The sequence below is a fragment of the Peromyscus maniculatus genome, chromosome 10, assembly GCF_049852395.1.
Source record: "Peromyscus maniculatus bairdii isolate BWxNUB_F1_BW_parent chromosome 10, HU_Pman_BW_mat_3.1, whole genome shotgun sequence".
In the NCBI taxonomy this organism is placed as follows: Eukaryota; Metazoa; Chordata; class Mammalia; order Rodentia; family Cricetidae; genus Peromyscus; species Peromyscus maniculatus.
The window spans coordinates 67,884,998-67,907,499 of NC_134861.1; the positions used below are offsets into that span (position 1 = coordinate 67,884,998).

At 44.1% G+C, this 22,502-nt stretch overlaps 1 protein-coding gene across 1 annotated transcript; it reads left to right on the forward strand.

Annotated features, from left to right (window-relative positions):
- The first annotated feature begins 1,319 nt into the window (after positions 1–1,319).
- Positions 1,320–21,834, forward strand: Nipal1 (NIPA like domain containing 1). Its single transcript, XM_006979686.4, has 6 exons — positions 1,320–1,457; positions 8,564–8,830; positions 11,462–11,518; positions 14,531–14,621; positions 17,544–17,704; positions 18,369–21,834. The coding sequence occupies exons 1-6, from the start codon at positions 1,412–1,414 to the stop codon at positions 18,995–18,997; spliced, it is 1,251 nt and encodes a 416-aa protein (XP_006979748.1). The 5' UTR covers positions 1,320–1,411; the 3' UTR covers positions 18,998–21,834.
- Positions 21,835–22,502: the final 668 nt, after the last annotated feature.

Below are 22,502 nucleotides of genomic sequence, written 5' to 3' on the forward strand. Positions count from 1 at the left end.
TGAACAGCTTTCATGTGAATTAAACAAATTTTTATAAAGTGCTGAGGATAGTTTTTTGCCACATAGTAACTGATGTTTGTTAAATAGTAGTAAGTACCTGATATAAGTGCCTGATAACGATTTATTATCATTGCCAATTTAAGATGAAGACAAAACTTCAACTCTGATGGCCAAAGAAAATATTTAAATAGATGTCTAATTCACAAGGCTCCCCATCCAAAACCGTCTTAACTCATCCTCGCCACTTTCACTTGTTCCCGTCCCCACCCCATTCTGTTTCCACAAGTCATACCCACATAACAAGTATGCACCTTGGATTATTGACTAATTTGGATTTAAGTCTTGTCTCATAAGCCCGAAAACAAGAAAAGCAAGCTGAATCTCTGCAGTGAAACTCTTAGGCAATAAAGTTAATAGCTGTTCAAGAACACCTAGAATAAAGGGGAGGAGAACGGATAGGAGTACAGTGTTTTAGTGCCAGAGCACAAAAGCACCCCAAAAACGTATGCACACTCCCCGCTTTCCCCGCTGAAAGTTTCAGGAGAAAGTGTGCCCATTTCTCGAGATATAAATACCTCGTGGCTAGGTTACTCCACCTCATTCTTTACCTTGAATCTCTCATCTGCAAACCGGAGTTAATAAACTGCACAATGTAATAAGTCGATTCACGTATGTGCCTGTATGCTATGTAACGCACAGCTAGAATACCATAAACCTCGGTGTGGGAACAGATTTCCTAAGTTTGGGCATTGATGTTCCCTTAAAAGCTTATTTCATACATCTATATGACTGGGCGCGGGGATAAAGGAGTTGAGTGTGTGGAGAGGGAGATTCCTGCTGGTTGAAAACAGGTAGGAGTGAAGGACAAGGGGTAAGTAAGAAGCACCAAGCCTGTTCGAAAATTCCCAGAGTAAACTTTAGCATGGATTCAGCGCAGAAGTCCAGCAGACAGGGTCCTGTGCCATAAAAGCCAGTGATGGAAGACTCCCACAAATGGGCAGGGCCCACAGATGCCAGCTAGCACAAAATCGTGGGCTCCGGGACAGCCAGAAGGGGGCACCTCAGCACAGATTCTACTCCAGTACACCCCGGGAGTGGCTTCGGCAGCATCCACGCTGTGACCTCATAAGCTCTTCTGGAACAGGTGTTTCTGGCCTGCACACTCACCGCAACCCGTCCCACCCTACAGAGCCACGCCGGCAGTCAATGGGCGGAGCAGGAGCCTCCAACCACAGGGCCAGGGGGCGTGGCTCGCTCCGATGCCACACCCAGCCACTCTCATTGGCTGAGGCTGCCACGGGGGAGGAGCCAGCGCACACCCTGGGCGGACCCCGAAGCTCCGCCGTGGGTCCCGGGGGTACAGGTGCGTGAGAAACTAGTGCCAGCGCCGAGGAAGCCCGGTCCCCAGGCCATGGGGGGTCAGCTGAGGCTGCCACCCGGGGAGCCCTGCCGAGAAGGTGAGTGTCAGGCCTGGTGGCGGCGGGAGAGTGGGGATATCTGTCACTGTCACTTAGGTCGCTGGGAGCCCAGATGCGCCCTCTCAAGATACAACTAGATCCACTAGATCCGAAGAAAATGTGGGGGTTCTTGACGCGGTCCCCTCGTCCTTCGGGGTTCCCGCCGTTCAGTCGGCTGTCCCACCAGCCGGACAGTAAATACTGAGCTGTGCCCATCACACTCCAGGCTCTGGGTGGGGGGAAAACCCAAATGGGAAGCACGACAGACGGGACAACCACTTGGTCTCCGGGCGGGCCCGTGTTGAATGTGTGGCGGGGAAACTCGGGATGCTAAGGGCAGACTCCCGGGTTTGGTCGGGGAGGAAGTTTCCTCTGACTCAGCCTCAATTCCAGAGTCCGTGGTCCACGCCACCTGCCGGGCAGAGGGTGAGCCGGGGATCCCGTGGGCCTCCCACGCTGCGCCCTTCGCGGACAGCGCCTGGGTCCCCAGGACAGCGGGGCGGGTGCCAGGCGTGGCTGCTCTGCCTTCGGAATGAAACATCTCCCACTCGAGCTAGGAGTGTGACTAGAGAGACTGCTCAAACAGGGAACTGGGCGTGCCCTTTTGTAAATTCTTCCTGCGGACCGCGCGCTGGGATTTACGGCCCCCATCTTGCCCTGTAAAATCCCTGGGCCCTTGCCCTCTCTGCCAGATGTTCACACATCCGCTGGGCTTCCTGCGGTCTCCACACAGAAGGTGAGCGTGAACTGGGATGAAAAGAGGGGAAAGGAGTGAGGCACACTTCTTGGGAAGTGTGCATTGCAAATGAATTATCATTTTTTTTTACAGTGTCAGGGCAAAGGCCATTTCTAATCTACTTGCCAGCGACTCAAAGGGAATGAGGGCAGAGAGCCGTCTAGTACAAACCGCCCCTTTCAGAAGGCAACATCCTTCGTATACTCTCCTCTCATCTTCTCCTGTGTGTAGCTTAATTATAGGAGGATAGAAAGAGAAGGAAGGGGAGAGAGAGAGGGAGGAACTCATCAAAACACAGCTAGTGAGAAAGGGGAGGGACATGTAAAAGAAAAGGCCGCAACGACTCACAAACTATCCCCAAAATGAGACTGGTGGTCCCTAAAGCAGCTGAATCTAGGGTTATTTCTTAGACAGCCATGTTGTAGTTAGTCCCCTTTCTGAATAACTCTGAAGCCACAAAGTCATTTCGGCACTAATGTACCCTGCCCTTGTTTGCTCAGGGATCTGTAAGTAGATTGCACCCACTCATTTGACCTCTGGATATTTTCCCTGCTTTACTCATGCATTTAGTAACAACAAGGGATACTGAAACTCTGTTTCACCTCTGTGATTAATTGTGCAGGAAGTTGCTGGGAAAGAAGGAAGAGGTTAACCCGTGTTTTTCAGAAGTATGAGAAGACTAGACTTCAGCCTGAGTCCTCTCTCGGCTCTTTCTTTATCTCTAAAGTGTCAAGAGATCTTATTGTTCACAGTCAAAGTAGGTGCAGGTGTAATAACACAGGAAACCCACAGGGCAGTGCCTGACCGGGCTTAGATGGAGTCTGTTTATCTCGCTGATTCATCGGAGGTGATAAACAAGGGTTCTGTGGGCCAAGCACTGGTCTAGGTCCTAGGAAAGGGTTGTCATCAGTCTGGCCCTTGACTCTACAACTCCCATGCAGTTTACTACCCTAGTGACAGGCAGTCCCCAAGAAGCAAATGACCCGATAATGTGGTGGCAACGTCTAAGATGCACTGAAGGTGTGGGTGGTCTTGCAGACTGGGTGGCCCAGATCCTAGACCAAATGATGAGCCAATCATAGAATCTGAAAATAAAGTAGTTCCATTAGATGCCCACAAGGAGAAAGTTACAGAAGCACTTTGATTTCAATTTTTAAATCATGGCTGAATACTTCAAAAGACCTTATAACCCCAAATTATTTCAAAATAAAAAAAAATACATATAAAGAATTTTTTATCATTTGGTGTTCAGCGCTGTTTGTAGTGTTCTAACCGAACTCAAATTGGCTGTTTTCTTAATTGAAATCATGGGCATCGTACCCAGCTGCATGAGAGTTTACATGTCCATCTGTCCGCTGTGAAGTGACGTCCAAATGTGTGCTGTTATTTCTCATTTTGTTCCAAATTTGTTCTAATTTATGTCTTTATTCTGTTTCAAATCAGTTTAAGTGATTTATCCTTCCTGTCTGTCTCCTCCATTTATCCTTGTTTGCCTGTGCTTCCACTAAAGTCGCCTGCTCTGCAGGAGCAGCCGCTTGCCCGCCTGCCCTGTTGACCCGCCTCACCAGTTAGTTCACAGGGGAGCTGACTGCGTGTGAACAAATAGGTGGCTAGCACGGCCTATCGGGTGCTACGGGTTCAACAGCTGTTTGGTTGAGCAAATCCCTAACTGTATGGATCTGCAATGTGTTACAAAGACATAAGCTGTGAGGAGAAGTGTGATGGATGGGGAGCATTAAGTAGGATAATTTGCTGAGAGGGAATTGCAAGTTGGAACTGCAGAGAACGGCTGTCTAACAGCTGTGTGTTGGGGATGTGTGTAACTGAGCTCATGCTCCGCCACTGAGCCATACCTGCAAACCCAGGAGGAGGCATTTCTGTGCCAAGAAGCTGCTGGCTGTGTGTGCCAGCACTCGGGAGTGGGCTGGATAGTAGCCACCATAAAAGCTATAAGGAACGAGTCTAAGACAACTAAAGAGGAGACCGCTGGACCTATTAAGGTTCCACGGACAGAGGAAGCGGGCCCACGGGTCTGTGGACCATAGGGCAGGTGCATGTACTCTTTGAAAGAGGAATGACAGGGTGGGACGGTCTTTTCCACCGGCTCAGTTCACCCGAACTTGCCCCAGCGGCCCGGAGACCACATCTCCTTCCATCTCCCTCCAGTCTGTCACTCCACCCAGCTGACATTACAGTCCCTTTACCCCTCCAAACACACTTCTGTCTCCGGTTTTTGCTAAGGTTTCTACCTAATCTTGCTTTTAAAATATACATATGTGCACACCTTTATTGCTTTCCTTGGCATTTCAACACATTGCACGGTTCATTTCTCGATCTTCCCCCATTAGAATACAAGACAGTGAGAATGTTGCTACATTCTCTGCTGTAGCCCCAGCTTCTGAAAGGTTCATGGCAGCTAAAAGACATAATAAAAAAAGATTGGATGAGTGAGTGAAAGTATAACTTGTGCTGTTTTGAGGAATGGGTGGGCGGGAGAGCCATGCAATACAGGGTCCGAGGTGAGCAAGCTCCACAGCGTATGAAGTTTAAAATTTTAGGGTTGGGAGGAATTGAGGCTTTGTTGCAACTGGGATGGAAAACTGGGCTAGAGTCGGTGAGATCGAGCAAGGGGGGGTGTTATCTGGCTGGCAGTGACTCAAGCCTGGAGAGTGAATTGTGGTGGACAGAAAGATTTCATTCAGATTTTCTACAGCAATGAGATGGGGAGCTGTACTCCATTCCTGCAGGTGTATCTGCAAGTCAACTGAGGGTGGACCAGACTGGGTTCCTGCTTCCTTCAGGCTGCATATCTGCCTGGGACTGGTTCTCAGGTCCTCCTCGTGTTTTCTTCATGAGTGGGACTCAGGCTAAAAGGCCAGCAGCAGCTCTGAGAATTACAGATGTGCAAGAGAGTAAACTCAGGCTAAGGATGTTGCTCCTTTGGCGGAGTACTTACCAAGTACACACACAGCCCTAGGCTTGGTCCCAAACACCACCACCACGTAAACCAGGTGTGATGCTGCACACCTGTAATCCCATCATTTGGAAGGTGGATATAGGAGAACCAGAAGTTCATGGTCACTCTCGCTTGCATAGCAAGTTCAAGGCCAACCTGGAGTGTATGAGACCCCCGAGGGAAGAAGACATAGTGAGGGGATGGTAAGGAAGCTGAAGCTTGAATCCATGTCACCTCTGCTGAGCTCTCAACATCAGCGGCAGAGATAATCCACAGAGAGAAGCCGTTTATAAAGAGGAACGACACATCGTGTCTCATCATTTTGGAAGGTCCAGTCTGGGACTTTTTATCCCATTGCTTTGGAGCTGTGGTGAGGCAGCATGCCACAGTGGGAGTCTATGGCAGGAGAAAACTGCCCCCTCGTCATGGGAGGAGGAAAAAATGAAAGAGGAGTTCCCCACTACTAGAGCCCAGCTCTGGCAGTGCCGCTGTGTCCCCATAGTACCACTCTGGGGACCAGGCTTTTCGTGGACGTTTAACATCCAAACCACAGCAGGGGAAGAACTTTATGCCAACAACGGGAAGGCTAAGGGGTGACTAATCAACACAGAAAACTACATGGATGGGGAGACAAGGCTATCTCAACCTGGGAATGCATGGCTGTGATTCTCAAGTTCAAATGTAGCTTTGCCCAACCATAGACTCTCTAGAAATCAGATAGCCTGTCATAAACTGTACAATTAAACGGTTCTCTAAAGATAGCTAGAGTTTTGAGAGATGAAAGCATTTCACCTTTGTATCAACATTTAGATTTTACTGGTTTTACTTATATTTATAATTTTCTGAAATAAAAAGGTCGACTTGGGTTACACGGCTGAACCATTTGCAGTTACACATCTTTGGCACAGTAGCAAGGAAATCACCATTTTAAGGAGAGAAATGTTAAAGAGGGTCCAGGGTAGGTGTCACCTATAAAGAGTAATATTTTATTTCTTAAATTGTGTGGTTGATTCATTGACAAAGTTTGAGTATTATTCTTTTTGACAAATGACACAAAATTAAAATATTAACTAATTTTTACTTAATATTTTAAAAATAACATCAAAGAAATTGAGCAAGCTCTCTGGTGGTATACATTTGTAGTCACTTTCAAAGTGACTGGCAGGGTCTATTACAAATTTTCAGGGACTTTTATAGACTTTCAATGTTGAGTAAAGTCTAGATTCAACTCCTTGAATAATGAATGACTTTGTGTCCTGGGATCTTGAGACGCCTACTCTGATTAGAGATAGCTTTGAATCCTCTAACATCCTCCCGGTCTCTACCCACACATTGTGCCCCACCCTCTCCTCCCTGTGCCCTGGGCACCTCCACACCCCCATTCTCTCTCCCTCCTTCAGTCACAGCCTCTGTGGGCTTTCCTCCCTGAATATACTCCCAAATCGTTAAATGATTGAAGTTCTAAGGTCAGTAACCAAGCAAGATTTTTATTATTTGTCCTGCCATAAAACCCCCAGCCTTCCTGTCTGCCACTTCCACAGAGAACTTGGAAAATGCAACCAAAAATTATTTGCGTTCCCTTGGAACCGCTGTCCCCACACCCCCTAAAGTGTAGGAACTGTTTTTGCTCCGTCAGCTACTTAGAAGGCATATTGTTGTGCTGGAATGAGGTCCGCCCACCCTGAGCTCATGGATGAAGCTCTGGAATGGTTATGTTAGCTGCAGACTGAAGGACAGGAATGTGTTCATTGGGAAGTTATGTTCCATGTTCTTTTCTCGGGAATGAACGCCGTCAGAACTGTAACCAGTGAAAAAGTTCCCTGCTCACACCCCGTTTGTTTTCAGTTTGTTTCTTTGGTTGGCTATTTTGTTTTTTGTTTTATTTTGTCCGTTGTCCCTCCTGTGATCCAGGCCGGCCCCAAAATTGTGAGCTGAACTCCCAAGTGCCCTAATTACGAGAGAGTGCCACCACTCCCGGATCATGTCTTGGGTTGAGATGGGATGCCCACTGGAAGAATGCTGAGTCCTGGCTACTTTGAACATTTGCACTTGTTCTTCCTTCCTTCCTTCCTTCCTTCCTTCCTTCCTTCCTTCCTTCCTTCCTTCCTTCCTTCCTTCCTTCCTTCCTTTCTTGTTTTTTGTTTTTTTGAGACAGGGTTTCTCTGTGTAGCTTTGCTCTTTTAAAACGATATTCTAGAACATTTCTAATAATGTAATTTCCTTGAAATATTTAAGAGTTTTGACTCAGAATCTGTTCGAGTGACAGACTATTAAGAGTTTCGGAGCTTAGCCTAAAAGCCCCAATGCACAGAATGGGTCTGTTCCCGTGGGTTTACATTCTTGCTTCAGTCTTATTCTTTATAAAGCCTACTGATGTTTAATTCATTTCTCCATAAAATTCTGTTTTATTCAGGAGCAAGTGAATTAGTTAAACTGAAAAATGATTTTCTCTGGGCAAAGTGGCATGCAAAATTAAAGTTTAATGCCTTTTCTGGAATGCACAGTTCATAACCCACAAATGGCTGGGCTAAATTTCCTATAATAGGGTAGTTTAGAGGCCAGTGGCATTGCCACAGCCTTCTCCACGTTTCTATGCGGTAAGCCCTGCTTTCTGAGAGACAGTCTGATCATGAGAAGGAGTGCAGTGGATGGGGGTGGGGTCTGCTGTGGTGAACTGTGGAGCGCAAGCCAGGTCTACACAAGCACTCACTTCCAACAGGCTGCTGCTTCCTTACTGCAACCAAGATCCACATGATGCCAGGCCATTCAGTTGATCAGAGGATCCTGGACTTTCACGTGAAATCTCTCATCTTCGAACAATGACAACTAGGCAATTTTTAAATCATTTTAAGAATGTGTGCAATCTATATTGAGGGTGTCTATAGGGCTGAGCTGTGGTGGCCCATGCCTTAAAACCCAGCACCAGTCCCTGGCACCAGTCGGGAGGCGGAGGCAGGAGGATCTCTAACTTGGAGGCTAGCCTGGTCTACAGAGTAAGTTCCAGGACAGCCAGGACTAAACAGAGAAACCCTGCCTCGAAAGAAAAAAAGGGGGAGAAAAGAAAGAAAGAAAGAAAGAAAGAAAGAAAGAAAGAAAGAAAGAAAGAAAGAAAGAAAGAAAGAAAGAAAGAAAGAGAGAAAGACAGAAAGGAAGGAAGGAAGGAAGGAAGGAAGGAAGAAAGAAAGAAAGAAAGAAAGAAAGAAAGAAAGAAAGAAAGAAAGAAAGAAAGAAAGAAAGAAAAAGAAAAAGAAAGAAACAATGTCTATAGGCCTGTGTACCACCTCTTAGGGAATTCCCTGCTTACAGTAAAAAAGTGTTTCCGTCCACTCAAGCCTCTCTTTTGCGGAAAGTAATAAGTTGTTACACAGCTCCCTCGCATTTTTAACATCCCTTCCTCCTCCTCCTTTTTCCCAGGTCACGTGCTGTCTCTGGTCTGTTCGAACTCTTCCCAGGCTTCCTGTGAGATCACAAGCGTGTCACAGCTGCTGCCTCATCCTGCCCTCTTCACGAACCTGAGTTCCACTGTCACCAACTTCAGCATTTCTGCCAATGTCGAAAACAGATACAGTCTCTATGGGGGCTTGGCACTGGCCATCAGCTCCAGCATTTTCATTGGTTCAAGTTTCATACTCAAAAAGAAGGGTCTCTTGCAACTGGCCGACAAGGGCATCACTAGAGCAGGTAAGAAACGCACTCTACAGGCAAAGTCTCCACTCAAGTTCTTGAGCACGTTCCTCTCTACCCAAAGAGCTTTTCCCTTTGCCCTGAACTCTCTACCTTCGTCTAGCTGACTCATGGCTCTGAATTCTGTCGTAGTCCATCTTCCTAGAACTGCCTCCCTCAATTTCTATCATTGAACTGAACAGTTTCCTTCATTGCCTCTAAGGTATTGCATTATTGTTCATTTTAGTCATCAGGTTGACTTGTTTACTGGTAGCAGACTCATAAACCATGCACTCAGCAGTGGTTAGCACCCACCAAATATTTGTGGAATCAATGAATGAGCAGAGGTAGAATTATGCTGCTGTTTATAGTGACATTCCAGATGCCAAGTAGCCTGTTTGATTGTATTAGCCACACATTTATATTCATTTTCATGAACTATAATAGCACAAGAAACTTAATTTTTTTCCCTGGGTCACTATGGAAAAATAAATGACTGTAAATTATGTAAACAAGTTTCTGAAGGAGTAGTGAGAGAGGAGGATTGCTCCATCAGAAAATACACTATATTTTGGTCTTAATGAAAACAATTTGATACTGGAGTTAAAACAAATAGTAAGCTTTGGTCCATCAGAAAATACACTATATTTTGGTCTTAATGAAAACAATTTGATACTGGAATTAAAACAAATAGTAAGGGATTGTTGAAAACGTCCAGGTAGAACAGTGTGGAGGCCCACAGAGGTTCCTAGTGAGAGCTGAGCTTGCTTTACACAGCAGAGCTGCATTGGAGGATTGCTTGACCACATGTGTGGTTACTAGGTCATTAGAAGGGTCTGCACTTGGCTGTGCTAAGGGGAGGTCTTTGCTCCACCCCTTCCCATTTCTGGAAAAAGCCCTTTAGAAGAGACAGTGAGGGCCTGTGGATGAGGATCCAGGCCCTCCCGAGGCTGTCCTGCATTGCTATCTGTTTCTCTCCCTCTGTATTTCTATCTAAATATTTCTCACTTCTCCCTCCTTAAGAGTACCCTGGGGAAAATGTGGGAGCGGGTCTCCCACAGAACCGATTACATATAGAAGCTAATATGTAATTTTAAAAAGTCGTATTTCAGACCAGTGAAGAAAAATAAATTATTCAACTAAAATACTGAGACAAATTAGGAAAAAGTAGAGGGAAAAATGTGAGAGTTCTACTTGTTACCATTCTGCAAAATTCACTCTAGATTCTTTGAACTTGAGATAACTTTTAACCCCAAAGAAAGCCTTCTTAAGCATGAATCTATTCTGTGTAAAGGAAGACTATATTCTGTGTAACTTAAGAGATTCTCTGAGTGGAGAAAAATAATAATTCTCTGAGTGGATAAAACAGGCCACACACAGACATCCTATTTGGAAATAACTTACTTGAAACTAAACAATCAGATGATGTGGAGGGCTATTAAATATATGGACACAGGGTTATAAAATTCCTAATATGTAAAGAACAATTGCAGACAAGAAAAAAATGCATACCCTAATGTTTTAGTTAGGTTTTTATTGCTGTGAAGAGACACCATGACCACGGCAACTCTTATAAAGAAAGCATTTAATTGGGGTGGCTCACTTACAGTTTCAGAGGTTCAGTCCATTATCATCATGATGGGAAGCATGGCAGCATGCAGGCAGACATGGTGGTGGAGCTGAGAGTCCTTCGTCTTGCAGGCAACAGAAGTGAACTGACTGTCACACTGAAGAAAACTTGAACTAAAGAGGCCTCAAAGCCCACCCCCACAGAGGCACACTTCCTCCAAAAAGGTCACGCCTTTCCCAACAGCCCACATTCTAACAGTGCCAGTCCCTTTGGGGGGGCATTTTCTTTCAAACCACCACACCTAACAAAATAGGCCAACCACTCAAGTAAAAAGTACAGATGAGAGGTGCAGACATCCAGTGTGATGGGATGCTTCCTGTTTAGCCGTTAGTAAATTTTATAAGGAGAAAATACTAAAGAGGCATAATAAACTGCTTTGCAAGATCATCCTTACTGTTTATATATCCTCTTAGTTTAATTATGACAAAATCATCCAGGCCAAAGTCAGGAAGTGTCACAATTGAGAAAATTCCATTTTCTATAGCTAACATGTTAGCAGTGAGTTAGGTCAGTGGTCATGGTCATGGGGAGATGACTTTAGGCATCTTCAGAAAAGCCTTTTGTCCTTGGGTCTGGCAAGGTGAAGGAGAAGCAGAGCCCACCAGTTCCTCTTTAATTGACTCATCCAAAGTTTCAAAAGATCCTGTATCAAATATCTTCTTCCCACTAGGACCAGTGTTGCTTACAAGTTATGGTTTGGGTTTTAATTTTAACCATGGCTGAAGTAAAATATTCAGAATTCATAATACCCATACCTGTATTGCCTACTGACATCGTTAGTGACCCTGACGATGATACAGTTTTATACAAGTCAAAGGAACTTTCTCAGGAGTCAGGGTACCAGCAAGCTTGAAACGACCTTGGGAGGGACCAAGTAAGTGTCCTCAGAGAGGACAGTTGCCGAGGTGACCAGAAGCCTAGCCTTCTCCGGCATGCCCGACACCTTCCCTAGGAGTCAGCTCATCTGTCCTTATCTCCTGAGGAGAGGACCTGATTTTTGTTCTCTTGGTATTTTCCAGGGCAAGGTGGACATTCTTACCTCAAGGAATGGGTGTGGTGGGCTGGACTGCTGTCAAGTAAGTATGAAACCCGGGAGTTTTCAGACTCAACTACTCTCCCCTCCTGTGGAGGATGGAGCTGTGTCCAGAAATGACTGTGGTGACGCCGCATATTGCCTACATAACTGTGTACAGGTTGTTCTCACTCCCTGACACCTGCTCTGTGCTTTCACAGAATGCAGAGGAAGAAGTTAGTGTTCCAAATACGTTTTAAAAGGAGAACTCTTTTTTTTTTTAAAGATTTATTTATTTATTATGTATACAGCATATATAACTGCACACCAGAAGAGGGCGCCAGATCTCATTACAGATGGTTGTGAGCCACCATGTGGTTGCTGGTAATTGAACTCAGGTCCTCTGGAAGAACAGTGTTCTTAACCTCTGAGCCATCTCTCCAGCTCCCCAAATATGTTTTATTACAAACATCTCCTATTTCCCATGAGAACTGAGAAATATCTTCTATTCTGTATCTTCTGACTATTTTTTAAATTATTTATTTGGGGGGGCGGAAGGGAGGAGAACAAGGAATCTGAGGCTGATATGTAAAATTAAATTATAAAATACAAAAAAAGGAAAAAATATTTATTATATATTAAGTGTATGCCTGTTTTATTTATTTATATATTAAGTGTATGCCTGTTTTATTTATTTATATATTAAGTGTATGCCTGTTTTATTTATCTATTTATTAAGTGTATGCCTGGTTTATTTATTTATATATTAAGTGTATGCCTGTTTTATTTATCTATATATTAAGTGTATGCCTGTTTTATTTATCTATATATTAAGTGTATGCCTGGTTTATTTATTTATATATTAAGTATATGCCTGGTTTGCCCGCATTGCTCTGTGCACCATGTGCATGTAGTACATGAGGAGGCCAGAAGAGGGCATCAGATCTGGAGAACTGGAGTCACAGATAATTATGGAGTCACAGATAATTATGAACCCCTGTGTGGGTGGCGGAATTGAACCTAGGTCCTCTGGTGGGTCCTCTGGAAGAATAGCCAGTGCTCTTAACCTCTGAGCCATCTCTCCAGCCCTTCTTCTGAGTTGTTTTTTTCCCCCTCTGAGACAGGGTTTCTCTGTGTAACAGTCTTGGCTTCCCTGAAACTCTCTTTGTAGACCAGGCTGGCCTCAAACTCACAGAGATCTGCCTGCCTTTGCCTCTCAAACCCTGGGATTAAAGGCGTGTGCCATCACCTCATGGCCTTCTTCTGAGTTCTTAACTTTGTGGCTATCATGGCTGCACAATCCCTTGGAAATGGGTTTGTCTTCCTTATTGGGACCAAACATGGATTCATTAAAGGATTCTTTGACTGTTGATACTGGGGTAATGTGTATGGCTACATTTACAATATCATGTATACCAAGCAAAAAGCTCGTGATAGTACAGATGAAAACATACATTAGAGGTGCTATCTGGCTATCAGCATATGAAGTTAAGATTTGCCTAGAACAACATCTATAAAATAGGAACTATAAACAATATAAAGGCACCAGAGGAAGTTGAATAGTCTGAAAAGGCTGCCCCAGCTCTTTTAAGGAGAGCAGTCTCCTAATTGCTCTGTAAATTTAGTGTACCAGGCCTTTTCTTTGGGGCTACCAACCAGCTCTCAAATCATGACATGGAGACTTATTATTAGTTTTGAGTGCTCGGCCTAGCTTAGGCTTGTTTCTGGCTAGCTCTTTTAACTTAATCTGATTTCTCTTTATCTACCCTTTGCCTTGGGGCTTTTTGCTTTTCTTTATATGTCTTTCTTTCCTTCTTACTCCGTGGCTGTCTGGGTGGGTGTCTAGGTGACTGGCCCCTGGCAACTCCTCTTTCTCCTTATCTTTTCTCCTCTTTTGAGCCTCTTTTTTTCCCTCCAGCCTAGATTTCTCCTCCCATTTATTCTCTCTGCCTGCTAGCCTCGCCTATCCCTATCTGCCTAGCTATGGGCCACTCAGGTCTTTTTTAGACCAATCAGGTGCCTTAGGCAGGCAAAGTGAAACAAATGCAGCACATCTTTACATAATTAAACACACATCCTTACATTGTTAAACAAATGCAGAATAAGCAAATGTAACGTATCTTTACATAAAGTAATATTCCACAGCATAAACACACGTAACATATCTCTACATAGTTAAAGTGATATTCTGCAGCATAAACAAATGCAACACATGTTGACAAAGTTAAAGTAATTTCCACAACAATTTAGATCTTTTTTATGGTGTTCTAATGCTGGGTACTCCTGCAGTATGAGTGTGGTAGCAAAATAGACAAAGAAATAGAGTATATGCTGCTGTTTCCTCTCTCCGCTATGTGCTTGCTTGGCCCAGCTGGACAGCGTGGAATGCTACACTTTCTGGAGAGGTATCCCACTGCAGACTCTGAGAATAAACTGGCTTTCACCCAAAAGCCAGCTCTTGGGAGAATTTCCCTCACTCTGGAAGTTATTCGCAGCACACTACCCGGTGCAGATCTCAAGTTTCTCAGATAACATTACATTCAGACATCTATCCTTAGCACTTTCCAACGGCTACTTGGATCTTCTTGAGCTCCTGAGACATCGTCACTTGCTTGTCGTTCCTCTCCAGTTCAGCGAGTCCTGCCGTGGGCCTGTGGTGGGGATATCTGGATATCTGCCGCGCAGACACCCGATCCCTATAAGCCCTTCTCATTGTATGAGATGCCTGATGTGACGGTCATGGCTAAACTGCAAATTCAGTCATTCTCCACTTACTCCGAAGCTACTGGATTCCAAATATGTCTTCACCATTCAAGTAGCTCAAGTCTCAGTTGAAAATCATGTACTAAGTACATTCATTTCCCCAGCGTTGTCACGTGGCTGTCTCCAGGCAATCATGGTAGCTCTGTGTCTCATGACAGCATTCCTTTCCCACAGGCTGCAGGAAGTTAAATCATTGCCTTCAGGTAGGTCTCAGCGTCGTTGAGACAGAAGTCTGCTGCTATCTTGAGTCATTTGCTTAGCTCCTCTGATGAAGACCTTATCCCATCTGCTCATTGTTCTGCTTGCTTTCCAGTGGGAGCTGGAGAGGCGGCCAACTTTGCGGCCTATGCATTTGCACCTGCCACCTTGATCACCCCCCTGGGGGCGCTGAGTGTTCTCATAAGGTAGGTGAACAACAGAGGCTTCCGGGGCTACTTAACTATCATCAGCACACTTAAACCATGAGAAGTATTCTGCCAAGAAATCACTGCGTGGGCGCACACACACACACACACACACACACACACACACACACACAAAACCAACAACAACAACAAAAAAAAAAACGCAACCTGAACTCTCAAAGTACAGACAGTCCCAAATAATGTCTGGGATGCCTGAGAACTTAGAGACAAGCCATTTATAATAGGCATAAAAGATTATTTCTTGGGCTAAGAATTGCTAACATGGGAACGGCCTTGAGTTTGATCCCCAGCAAAGAAAAAAAACTAATCTTGCCTCTTGAAAAATAATAATAATAATTTGAGAAAGCTACAAAAAAATAGCAAGAGAAACAGGAGCGATATTGCCATGCTGTTAATAAGAAACAAGCCTAACAAAAAGAAAAAGAAAAGAAAGAAAGGAAAACCTGACGGGAGAGCTTGACTCATTACTGACAAGGAAACTGCAAATTCTATTTGTGATGATTCAGTGAAGCCTACCCAGAGGGTTTTGGGGTGGGTTTTATACCTCTCACCTGAGCAAACTGTGAACCTCCTTTGAATTTTTCTTGTTGCCATAGTTTAATGACATAGATTAATGACAGCAGTTAGCAGAAGCCTTTAAAGGAATACGTCGTGTTGAAGCTAAATTTCAACTCTTGCTACAATCTCATCATTGCCTGCTGGGTACCTGTGTTGGGTACCCTGTGCTAGAATTTCCTGTTTCATAGGATGTGGGTGTCCTAGTTTGATGTGTTGCCTTGATAAAAGCATTACCAAAATCAGCTGGAGGAGGGAGGAGAGGGCTTCAGTTTATATCTAGTCTCTCACTGAGGGAGGCCAGGGCTGGAGTCAGGGCAGGAACTGAAAGTAGAAACCCTGCAGAGACCCTGCTTACTGACTTGCTCCCCACAACTCGCTCAGCTTGTTTTCTTACACAACTCAGGACCACCTGTCCAGGGTTGCCACACTCCTAGCGGGCTGGGCCCTCCCACATCAATCATTAATCAAGAAGAGCCCACAGATCAGTCTGATGGAGGCAACTCCGCAGTTGAGGCTCCCTCTCCTCCGATGACTCGAGTATGTGACAAGTTAACAAAACCAACCAGCACAATGGGTCTGACTTTTCTGAGTTGGGCTGTATTAGCATTCAGGTGAATGTGGTCCATGAGCTGTGAACTCTTTGTGTGCCTTGGCTACCATTTTGTTGTCTTTGTCTTTTTAGAGTCTGTAAATTGTCAGTATCTAGTAGAAAGCTTCTGACTAGGCCTATCTACTTCTTCTTTCTGCCTTTATTGAATTGAGAGATTTAAATGAGTTAATGTGTAGAAAGCTGTCTGAAGACTTAAGAGTTTTCACTGGGGCTGCAGTCCCCCAAATGACCACGAGAGGGCAACTCTGAGAAAGCGCCTCGTAAATGCCTTGAGGTCAAATGGCACCATTTATTGAAAATGGTAAGAAAGAAGGCTGGTGAGCAGAAGCCTCAGAGAGCCTCTCGGTGTAGCAGAAGGATGTCCTACTGTGGTATCCATGGCAGTGCCAACCTTGAGCATTTTGAAAGCAAGCCATGACAAGCAAAGCATTGGGAGCTTTAGATGGGCGGAACTATCCAGGCAGGGATGGACAGGAGAAAATGTTTTACTGTTTGACAATCTGGATGATTGTACAGGAATGTGTTAGTTATGTACCAACTCTGAACAGAGTACCTGCTAGCTAGGTATCTATCTTTCTATCGTGTGTGTGTGTGTGTGTGTGTGTGTGTGTGTGTGTGTGTGTGAAATGAAGACCAAAAGACAGCCTCAGGTGTCATTTCTCAGGCACTGTACACGTTTTATGTTGAGTCAAGGTCTCTCACTGACCTGGAGCTTGACAAATAGGTTAACTGCACAGTGAGTCCCCAATCCGTTCGTCTCTATCTCCTCAACTCTGAGGTTTGAAAACTGTGCACAACCACACTGGCTTTTTCATAAAAATCTTAGTCATAAAACTCAGATGTTCATTTTCATGCAGCATGCACTTTACTGAATGACCCATCTCCCCAGCCCCTATAGGATGTATGCCTTTGAAACATCATGGTTGCTTATATTCTAAATATACAGATTGGACATCCCTGATTCAAAACTCAAAGCCAAGGTGATCCTCAACTGGAACCATCCTGAGCCTGCGTAGGATGCCATAAGTGAAAAATTCCTTACCTGACCGCATGTGACAGACTGCAGTCAAAACATGAGCATATCAAACATATTGTCAAGTCTACATGACACACAGATGAATCTTCTATTTAAGTCCAGGTTCCCTCCCTAAGAGCTCTCATACATGCAAATAGAGCCACAACCCAAACCCCTCCCATGGAACCATTTCAGGGGCTAAGCATTTCGGATGAGGGATGCTCACTTTTTTGTTGTTGTTGTTTTTCGAGACAGAGTTTCTCTGCGTAGCTTTGCACCTTTCCTGGAACTCACTTGGTAGTCCAGGCTGGCCTGGAACTCACAGAGATCCGCCTGCCTCTGCCTCCCTAGTGCTGGGATTAAAGGCATGCGCCATCACCGCCCGGCCTGAGGGATGCTCACTTTTGCCAGTGAGCCATAAAACACTTTTCATCGAAGTTACTTAACAGGTGTCGACTGGAAGCTAATTCAGCTCTAAGAGGCAATGGGGAGACAACAGGAGCGTAGCATGTCTACAATCTCTATACAAGTAGTAAACTACGGCTGCTTAACCACCATTGCTGAACTATGCACGTAAGGCTTTCCAGTGTCACACAGCGCATTCTAGTTGGCTCTGTGGGGTGCAGGGCCACACGTGCCGCAGTGTGACCTCTAAATTGCGGTGGAGTCAGAGGGTAACTGAGCTGTGCCGTTTGATTTTTTTTCTCTCTCTCCACAGCGCGATATTGTCTTCCTATTTTTTAAACGAGCACTTGAACATTCACGGGAAAATAGGCTGCATTTTAAGCATATTGGGGTCAACTGTGATGGTTATCCATGCCCCCCAAGAGGAAGAAGTCACTTCTTTGCGTGAAATGGAAATGAAATTGAGAGATCCAGGTCAGTGGTTCAGCCTTCAAAACAAACAAAACCAAAAAAAAAAGAAGGCATACACCCACCGAAGTCACTACCTCTTTTCCTCGTCGAGTGGTGTGTTTTGGCTTGGTGTGGTTTGGTTTGCTTTGTTGAGATAGGACCTCGCTAGATAGCCAAGGATGGCCTTGAACTTACAGTCCTCTTTGTCAGCCTCTGGAGTACTGACCTTACCCATGCTCCGCCATGCCCATCACCACAGGAAGTTTGTGTCGACACTGAAGGTACCCTGCAAGCCCGCTGTGGGCTGTAGGCCACGGTGAGAGTTGTTCATTATAACTTCTTCTAAGAAGTTAACAGTTCGTTGTTGTGTCTGTGCGTCCTTGCCACACAGCAACAGAAAGAGATGAGGCCAGTGGAGACAAAAGATTTCTGATGAACCCAAATCCCTGCCCCTCTTCCTTAAGTACAAATATAAAACGCTACACCTGACCAGCCTTGTAGTGATACTGTGGAGATTCAAATGATATGTTTGTGAGTTGCTCTATGAATCACTAAGGAGCTGAGTTGTATTTATTCAACTCTTCACGCGTTCTAAATTCCTGTACTTTGAAAGTGATGACTAATGGTACCTTGGGAAGTTTTGGTCCTGTCAGCATCTCCTGAGCCTGATTCTTTCTCCTCCTAACAGGCTTCATTTCCTTTGCTGTGATCGTCTCTGTGATCTCCTTGGTGCTGATTGTGATCGTGGCGCCCAAGAAAGGACAGACTAATATACTGGTCTACATCGCAATCTGTTCTTTGATAGGAGCATTTTCGGTTTCTTCTGCCAAGGGCTTGGGAATTGCCATCAAGGAACTGCTAGAGTGGAAGCCTGTTTACAAGGACCCCCTGGTCTTCATCCTCTTGGCTGTGCTTATACTTTCCATAATGACCCAGGTTAACTATCTCAACAAAGCCCTGGACACTTTTAACACCTCTCTGGTGACTCCCATTTATTACGTGTTCTTCACATCCATGGTGGTGACATGCTCTGCCATCTTGTTCCAGGAGTGGTATGGCATGAAAGCCAGAGATATCATTGGTACCCTGAGTGGGTTCTTCACCATCATCAATGGCATCTTCCTCCTACATGCCTTTAAAAACACTGACATCACCTGGAGTGAGCTCACATCCACTGCTAAGAAGGAGGGCCTTTCTCCAAACGGCAGTCAGAACAGTTACGTTTTATTAGAGAATGCAGACTGTTCAGCCGTGGTGTATGATGATGATGTCACCCTGTTTAGCAGGACTGAAGACCAAAGTCTCCATAAACTTTGAACTTCAACCAAGACACCTGGAGACAAACAACACTTGCTCTTGGAAGGTCTGTTTGTATGTTAGCACATTTAACACTGTACAAACACTCTGGATGGGAGGCCAAGACAAAAGCCTTCGTTCTGACCGCCACATTGGAAAATCAAGTTTGATCTTCTAGAAGATTTGTGTCTTTCTATTATGTTTTTTTGCAACCATTGAAACAGATCCTGAGACAAAAGAAGTCAAAGGCTTATATATGTCTCTGGATAATTCTTCTGGTCAATAGGTTTGGCACTGCTGGGTGGCACTTCATTTCTCTGATGCCTAGTCATGGACTCGAGGTGATTGGCAGATCAAGTTAACTGGGTTCTGATTGAGTGGTCTCTGAGGAGTCATAATCTCAAGCTATTAAAACTAAGAAATGGGAAGACTGGCGCTTTGTCCTCTCTTCTGCAAGCACCTTTAAAAACTAGACAGCAGATGGGCAAAATATGAAAGAACACAGTGGCCTAAAATGTACATGACACATACATTTTTTTTCTTTTCCCCAAACATACACACATGATTATGTCAGAGATTCTATTAACATAGACATGGCTGAAATAAGCAAAAATGTGTTTTCTGGAAGACTCAGGTGAATTTAGCTTTGCAATGACTTCCAATAGCCAATTTGTTCCATTATCTTTTCTTTTTTTTTCTTTTCTTTTTTTTTCTTTTCTTTTTTTCTTTCTTTTCTTTCTTTTCTTTTTTTTTTTTTTTTGGTGTTTTGGAGTTTGGATATTTTCCTTTGGGTTTGTTAATTTTTTCAGGCACACTCTTGCTCTATGACGCAGGCTGGCCCAGAGCTCATCACAACTCTCCTGCTTCCACCCCACTGAGTGCTGGGGTTACAGATGTACACTGCCGCACCAGCTTCTTTTTGAAAATTATTATTCCATAAGTTTCTTCTCATTGACATAGAGGTCTCTGTAAAGCCACTCCACAATGTGACATTTAAAAACTTTAGTTTTTCTCAAATGTCTTATCTCTCAAAGGCAGGTCTTTTAAAACCAAAAACAACTAACAGATTCTTTGTGATGTCCTAATGTTCTTTTAAAACTTCCCACTTTCATCTTTATTAAGGAAATTATGAACAGTTTCTAAATTTTCAGAATGGGCACAGCCTATTGCTGTTTTGAATTATGGATGCATTTTCTTGCCAATTGAATTCATCTTGGCAACACTTTCCAATTCAGCTCATTGATAAGTGTATAGGGAGAGAGAAATTCCTAAAAACAAAGTGTTCATACCCCAGATATATTACAGGAAGTGTCTTTTGCTCATTAAAATTTTGCATTTGATTTCTCTGACTCATTCTAGATTCCTGCTCTTAAAATCTTCGGGGGGGGGGGGAGGATTACTGTTGAGGGCAGTTAACTGCACTGCATGCTTGTGGACGCTGATAAGTCATGGGCATTCCATGAGTTGATACCTCAAGTCAAATACATGTTTACTATCCATCACTGACTCACTTTGTGTATCAGATATATAAGCTGTGAACACAAGTTTGTAGAAAATTGTCTTCTGAAACAGTAGTGTGTTTGAAACTTGTACAAATTCTCTTACTGGTTTTCTTTTTTAGCTTTAAGATCTCTGCTGGGTCCTCCAGGGTGTCTTCTTGGTGAGGACATCAATCATTTCTCTTGACCTCTTTCCTCAGGTTGTGGCAGTTCTCCTTTCTACTGATTTTAACTGTAAGACGTTTATGAAATGTCGCCTGTTACTTGCCACCTTACTGGTCAAGTTTTGCCCTTGGTACATTGTACACAGGTCAAAGGTTCCTGGAACACAAGAAGCGGTGTGTTGTGGGTTAGAAAATAAACTGGTGGTGACATATGTGCCCTGGAGGAAGATGGAGAGATTTAATGAATCGTCATATGCAGAGAAACAATGGAATGTTGGCAAAACGCTCTGGAAATGAAAGTGTGACTCTAAATCTAACATCAAAACGGAACCATTCTCAAGTAAGAAGATTCTGGGTAGGGAAGAGTAAGCCGTGCCCCTGATTCACTCCATGTCATTTGAACTGCTTGTCCCAGCTCTGCATCTGAGTGTACTCACCTTGTCATCGCATAGGCACGATTTCTCTGCTGCATATCAATACCTGTGTAAAGGAAACCGTTTTCTTTTCTGATTGATAATTTCCCTGTTAGGTCAGCGATTCTATTTCTAGTCCAGAGTAAAAGACACTCATAAAATTCTTTAGATGTAACAACATTGGATTAAATTAACACTTCCTTCTAAAAAAGGAAAATACTAATTCACATACATGGAAGCTTCCTATATCATGCCCAGTAAATAACAGGCACCTCCCTAAAGTTGATTCTCATTGACTCAACATTCTAATCCTCACATTCTTCTTACTAGAAAGGGGGAGCACAAGATTTCATGAATCCCTCATCTTTCCTCAATTTTGGTCACATAATTCATTTTAGACAGTTCAAGGGAAGGCATACTCATCATTGTCCACTCTCAATCATGATATAAAGCCATTCCCACAAAAATATTTTTCTTGGAGTGGGGAATGTAGCTCAGCAGCACAATGCTCCATCAACATGCACATAAGGCCTTGGGTTTAGTCCTCAACAAGAGGGGTAGAGAAATGATAAAACCAGTGAAGTCAAACTAAATGTCACTTTCACCTTCAAAAGCTTTTGGGGGTTGGGGGTCATATGAATATGTTGAATGTTCTTGAGTATTTTTGATAAACTGTTCATGAAAGTTTATATTTTTCAAATGTTTATACTATTCATTTTAGATAGTTGATAAATTTGTAATGTTTCTGTATATTTCCAATAAAATAATGTGGTTGTACTGTGCTTTTTGGTGCTGAGTTATAGACATTAAGAATTGTTCCCATTTTGTTTTGGATTTCAAAGAAAGTTCTGGAGTTTAGGGGCAACCCTGCACAGGAGCTCACACTACACTGCCTTTTCTTTACCATGGACATCTGTTGGGGGCAGCCTCTCCACCACACCATTGCCAGAGCAGACTTGGCACCCGGATAAAAGAAACTGTCTTATCTTTCAACAGCTTTATTAAGCAAAATAGCAATACAAAGCAGTTAATATAATAATATCTCCTCCAGCTCAATAACTTAAAAGAGAAAAAGGAGCTGGGCATGGTGGTGCACGCCTTTAATCCCAGCATTCAGGAGGCAGAGGTAGATGGATTTCTGTGAGTTCGAGGCCAACCTGGTCTACAGAGTGAGTTCCAGGACAGCCAAGGCTACACAGAGAAACCCTGTCTCAAATAAAAACAAGGATAGACAAACAGAAAGAGAAAGAAGGGGCAGCAGCTGCCCATCAGTATCTGTGATGGTGTTAGCTCCAGATCGCCCCTGGGGCAGCTCAAGTCCCTTATACAAAATGGCGCAGTACTTACCTACACATGCCCTCTTGTGTACCTCAATGTCTCCAGACCGCTGACACCCAAGACAATGTAACTGTAACGGACTCCAACTCAGCCTGAGAACAGCTCCCTCGGT